This window comes from Gossypium hirsutum, chromosome A11, assembly GCF_007990345.1.
Source record: "Gossypium hirsutum isolate 1008001.06 chromosome A11, Gossypium_hirsutum_v2.1, whole genome shotgun sequence".
Classification (NCBI taxonomy): Eukaryota; Viridiplantae; Streptophyta; class Magnoliopsida; order Malvales; family Malvaceae; genus Gossypium; species Gossypium hirsutum.
This window is the reverse complement of record NC_053434.1, coordinates 29113864-29120055: the sequence shown is the minus strand read 5'-3', so window position 1 is coordinate 29120055 and position 6192 is coordinate 29113864. Positions and strand designations below refer to the sequence as shown.

The window sequence follows — 6192 nt, the reverse complement described above, 5'->3', positions numbered from 1 at the left end:
TTGTTATTTAACCATTTTGCATTTAGTTTCAACGAGGACAAAAATCTTGTCAACAAACGAGGGAGCTTGACTGAGGTGGTTGATGATGGTGAAACGTTGACAAACTTCATCTAATTGGAGATGCTGTCCGGCTAGCAGTTGAAGCTGTTAGATATACAAGGTTTTGCCTGTCATCATCCTCAACTGGTAATCATCTGATATAAAAATGTACATAAAAAGCTTCTGGATGGGGCTAAGGACATATGTCCCCACTAAAAAACTTGCACTTCATTATCATAAAATAAAGGGATAAGGTACAATGACATTTACAGATAACTAAACCATAAATAATGTCAAGGAATGAAAAGAACAGATGGGTGGGAAATTGTATTTATGATCCCTGCATCATCTAAGTTACTCCTGTCATTATTCAATTGGCTCAACGAAACTACTTGACAAAGATTGAAAATGAGCAGGTAAGTAATGGACGATCAGGATAATCTCCCCAGAGAAAGGTTTTCATGCATTCCAAAAGATTAATGTCCCACAGGCCACTACCCTTCTGGAATTTCATTATCCCTATTTAAGCTCACAAGTTCCATAAATATCAGTAATTTTCAGGCATCCCTTTTATCTCAACTGTTAAGAGAGAAAAAACTTGGACTGATAGGTTTCATTTTCCTCTACTTTTTGCATGTAAATTATCCATCTGTTATTGTTGTTTTCTTTTCCTAACTTCTTACGTGAACTGCTGATTTTCAAGTTAGCACTTTAAAGGCAAGGTTTAACTGTACTGTCTAATTGGATTGGTTTTTCAATGTTTGCAAAGTATAATAATCTACTTCTAATAAATTAAAGTACGTACTTAACATTTATATTTTTTTATAAATTTGAAATTTATTTTTTTAACTAAAATTGACCCTAAATCTTCAAAAAAAAGTTCAAATTTAACCATCAACCTTTCGAAAGAGTAGAGTTTTTATTTTTAACGAAAATACTGACTAAAATATTAAATTTTTAAACATAACAATTCGCACTGGTAATTCATATGTATTTTATGCTATTTATTTTTAAATAAATTTTTTTATTTTTTTGTTGATAAAACAAATAATGTTATGTAAGCATGAAGTACACGTGCACTATCATACGAATTGTCATGCCAATATCGTTGAAAAAAATATTTTTTCGTTAGCATTTCTATTAAGAAAACAATTGACTCTTCTTGAAAGTTAATAATCAAAATTGTCTAAAAAAATTAAATGCCAAATTGACAAAATATGTAAATGCTGAGGGCTAAATTTACTATTATACCATTAAAATAAAAAAATTACCTCCTCAATTTTTTTATGTGATAAAGTATTACTTTGAGAGAGAAAAAAAAAAGATAGGCTAGTGGTTACTTGTTGAAGTTTGAACCCTCAACACGTTAGGTATCATCAGGTATTATCCTCGATAGAAGTTTTTGTCTCTCATTTCTATCGAGTGAATTAAGAGATAGTGAGTTTACAGAACAAAAATACTTTGTCAAAGGCTAAAAATGTTAGTCAACTGGTATTATTCTAACTCATTAAGTCCTTATAAGTTTGTGTTTTCAAGCACTTGATGATATACTCTCATTTTATAGACCTATCATCTTTTTTTATTAAATGTTGGACTTTCAACACATCCGTTATTATCTTATGTAGAGGTTTTATTTTTTTTACCAAAAATTTGAGTGTTTGAAGAGTTTACAAAGTGATCTCATCTAGTGTCTAAACAAACAAGCCATGTGAATGTGCACGATTGGACTTTAACTTATGTCCTATAATTCATATGTCATTAATTAGTGAGAATCTTATCACTCACTACTTCTTCTGATCCTACTCGAGAAATAAAATTCTCACCAGAGAATACTAAATTTGTTGACTATTCGAAAATTCATGTGAGAATTTTATCTACTAACTCGATCGAGTATTTGAAGAGGAGATGAATTTTACGAGAGAATCTTAAGCAGACCACGGGTGATTGAGCTTGATATTTATATGCTATACATAATCGCATATAATTTGACTGCGTAAGCACCCCGATGAAACGTTACTACTATGTGAACTCCTGCCTCTCCAAGCCACCCCCTTAAGCGCGCGAAATTCTCTACTACTAGTCTTGGCTACAACTGGTTGACTGTCATAATCACTCACCATCAGGATCTGAAAATCTCTAGGAACGACGGAGTTTTAGTTGGTAATTTTTGTAAGTAGCTACGAATATATTTCTGCCCAAAAAAGGAAAAAAAAAAGAACTACGAATATATTAACCATTTATTTGTTATAGCTGTTTTGCATAAGTTTTCCAAGAACTTAATTTCTGAACTTCCTTCACATTCGACTATGACTTCTCACCATGGTAGAGTCGATGGTTATTCACCAGAACCATACCATTTCTTCAAAGTCATTCTTGAAAGTACCATTCGGGATGGCAAACTTGTAAGCATATATTCTCTCTTATTTTAATGAAGAAATTCTTTTGGCATCTTATTGGTGTCTTGAAATGTAATAAATGAGGGAAAATGGGAAACTTTCAATGGCATTTTCCCTTTGACTGAAACACTTGTAAGCATATATTCACTTGCTCTTTTAATTTTCTCTCCACATTTATGAGTTTCTATCTGTACTCTGCAAGTCTACAATAATCGGGTAGTTTCCACGTTTTTTCCCTATAGATTTCAGATTCCCCTTCACAGGTAATTATAGCAATTAGCAAGATTCTAAAGTTTTTTTGGGGGGTTGACAGGGAATTCCTCACAAGTTTGCAAAAGATTATGGAAGTAAACTGTCAAGCCCAGTATTCTTTCAGGTTCCAAATGGTGAAGTGTGGGAATTGGAGCTGATGAAACTTGATGGTAAATTGTGGGTTCAAAATGGGTGGCGAAAATTTACTGAGCATTACTCTTTGGAGTTGGGACATTTCTTGGTGTTTAGATACCAAGGGAATTGCCGTTTCCATGTTCTCATATTTGATAAAAGTGCTTCAGAGATTCACTATCCATACGCTAATAACATCTCTACCGACATGACAAAGAAACCAGTGTTGCAATGTCCTCGCCCTCCAAAAATTATGAGAGCTAGTAATAATGGGTTTTCAGCTACAAAGGGAAATGAAAAATCTAAAGCTCTGGAGAGAGCTAGCAGTGCCTTCAAGTCTGGAAACCCATTCTTTTTGGTTTTCATGCAACCAACATATGTTGGTCTTCACTCCAAAGTTAGCTGCCTTGTAAGCTAGCATTTTGAAACTATGCTTGATCTTTACAAATGGTGTTTGTTGTCTTCCGTTTTTGTAATAATTTCCTTTTGTTTCAGAGTATACCTAAGGAGTTTTCCAGGAAATATTTGATGGATCATGGTGATGTCATTCTCTGTGATTCTAGTGGGAATACTTGGTCTGCTCAGTACCGCGCTACTCTAGGAATGAACGGACAACCTTATGTGAAACTCTTAAATGGTTGGGATGCTTTTGTACGCGACAATAACTTACAAGTTGGTGATGTTTGCGCCTTTGAGTTAACCGACTGCATTGACATCTCATTCCAAGTATTCATTTATCGTAGTAAGAAGGCAGATTTTCATGGATCGCCTGCACAAATGGAAGCCGGAATCACATTGACTCGTTCCGAATGCCTGAGACCAGTGAAGGCCCGTGAAACAGCTTTTCACAGAGAGATGAAAGTCCGTGAAAAAGCTCTTCAAAGAGCACTGGCTTTCACATCTGAGAATCCCTTTTTTGTTGTTGTTTTACGACCATCATATGTTCAGTCTCATGCATTGGTTAGTTTTCACTACAGAAACCTGCTCATATTACCAGCTTTTTCTGATGAATTTACTGGTTTATAATTGTCTTTTCTACCAGTGTATATCCAACGATTTCACAAGGAAACATTTCAAGACTACCCTCACCAACGTCGGTATTGCCCTTCGTCTTTCAAATGGGAAATCATGGCCGGCAGAGTACCATCAGCGAAGCATTGGAAATCCAAATGCAAGGATCTGTAATGGTTGGAGGGCTTTTGTTAATGACAATAAATTGAAAGTTGGTGATGTTTGTGTCTTCGAGTTGGAGAGTGACGCTCAAATTTCCTTCAAAGTAATCATTTTCCAGGCTATTGCAGATGAAGATACCCACCCATTACAAGGTGTGCAAGTCCACTAGTTTTAAGTCATTAGTGACTAAATAATTAAATTTTGTCTAATAATTAACTGATACATGGAAATGGACTTGGTGCAGGAGTTAGTGAGGAAGCTTTAGGCTTGACATCACAGTCTGCTAAAGCTCCATTAATCTTCCGACGAGTTGTGCTGCCATTACACCTTAAGGAAGACTGTGTGGTAGGCTTACTATCTATGAATTCCTACTACCTATATACTTGGACCAGTGCAACCTTTGATTGATATCTGAGAGCATGACAATAGTAACAATATTCTGGAAATTCTACTTTCTGCAGGATATACCATTTAGATTTGTTGAACAATATTTCGAGCCCAATGTCCAGAAGTTGATACTTCAGGTTGCAGATAGAACATGGCCCGTCGAGATAACAAGCAACCCTCGAATTCGCATAGCTAAATTAACAAGCGGCTGGATCAAATTTGCGAGGGAAAACTCTCTAAGAGAAGGTGATATATGTGTCTATGAGCTGGATACAGTCAACAATAACTTGCTTAAAGTATCCATTTCAAAATATGCTAGTTAAACTGTAATGGACATTCCTGCTGTCTATGGAAGCAATCAGATTTAAGTATATGAGGAGACAAACTGAAGTCCAAAATCTTAGTATTTATAAATCTCAACATTTTATCACTTCTAGTGTGATTTAATGGATATGAACTATAATTTTACGGAAAAAAGAATTGATCTAATTAGATGAATTGATATATCCTTTGTTGCACTCTTTTGTTCTGTATGTCATGAATTGATATATCCTCGATTAGCTACTAATTTCTTAACATTTTATCACCCACAACTATATCTCATAACTTTACATACACGAATGCATCTGCTTCATAAAATAGAGATTGAATAAGAGACTTAAAAGAGTGATTTCATGGATTTTTTAAAAATTTTATCTAAAAGAAAATTTTAAAAATTATAAAGAATTTCAAGAAAGAAAAAAAAAACCAAATCAATGAAATTGTTCACTTTAATTGCAGTTTCCTCAAAACATTCTTTCATTTAATCCAAATGCCTGTCACAATTCTCTTTTTAACTTAGTTGTGTTGTGTTTTTGTTTATACAATGCCAACTAAAGAGAGAAACAAACAGAGGTGTGATGTCGGTTCACTTGAATAAGCGGAGAGCTGTAGAAGAGATGAGAGATAAAAAGAGGAAATCGAATGCCTGTCTGTTGTATGCCTGTTTGTTGGTCTTTGGGGGTCTTTGTATGGAGGGTTGAGGTTTCACTTCCTGTTTGTTGGTCTTTGGGGGTCTTTGTATGGAGGGTTGAGGTTTCACTTAAAAGCATCCTATTGATAGACAGGTCATCTTGTAGTCTTTTAGTGAAAGTGACAACCTGACCTTATAAGACTATGATGTGATGTTATAAGTTGAGCTAGTAATATATGATAGTTATCTTGTTGATACAAGAATTTTAGCAGTAATAATAGGTGAGCAGTATATGAGGTGGAGGTATATCAGTTGATGGAGGTGTTTTCTTGGCAGGAGGCTCAGTAGAGGTGGTATAACCGTTCTCAAAGACCGGCTTTCTAGAGCTGTTCAAGATACAAAATTGGCTGCTTGGCTGAAGCCTTATAACACTGTTTCTGATGCTGTCCTGATGAGTACTTTTCACCTGAACAAGGTAACTTCCTAATTTTCAAGTAAAAATAGTCTTGAAGAGATATCTTCTCCATTGACATAATGGCGTCATGTTTTTATAATTTCATGTATGTAATAAACACATGACAATGCAATATATATATACATTTTTTTATTTTTAAATTAATAGAAAATAATAATTCAAAATTATAATCTGTTTTATAAAATTGAGTTCAAATATGTTATATACATTTATATAAAATTTAAATTATTATTTATATAAAACAAATTTTAAATTTAATTTTACATAAATTTATTTATCAAATGTTTGTTAATCTGTATGAGATAGCATAGGCTTAATTAATGTTTTAAACTATTTTTTTTGTTTATCATAGTTATTATAAAATAATAATTCTATTTATAAATGCG

At 33.8% G+C, this 6192-nt stretch overlaps 1 protein-coding gene across 1 annotated transcript; it reads left to right on the top strand.

Annotated features, from left to right (window-relative positions):
- Positions 1-2335: 2335 nt before the first annotated feature.
- LOC107958554 (B3 domain-containing protein LOC_Os12g40080) lies at positions 2336-4899 on the top strand. Its single transcript, XM_016894368.2, has 5 exons — positions 2336-3228; positions 3315-3779; positions 3862-4144; positions 4237-4337; positions 4454-4899. Exons 1-5 carry the CDS (start codon positions 2845-2847, stop codon positions 4700-4702), a joined length of 1482 nt encoding a protein of 493 aa, XP_016749857.2. The 5' UTR covers positions 2336-2844; the 3' UTR covers positions 4703-4899.
- The last annotated feature ends 1293 nt before the right edge of the window (positions 4900-6192 follow it).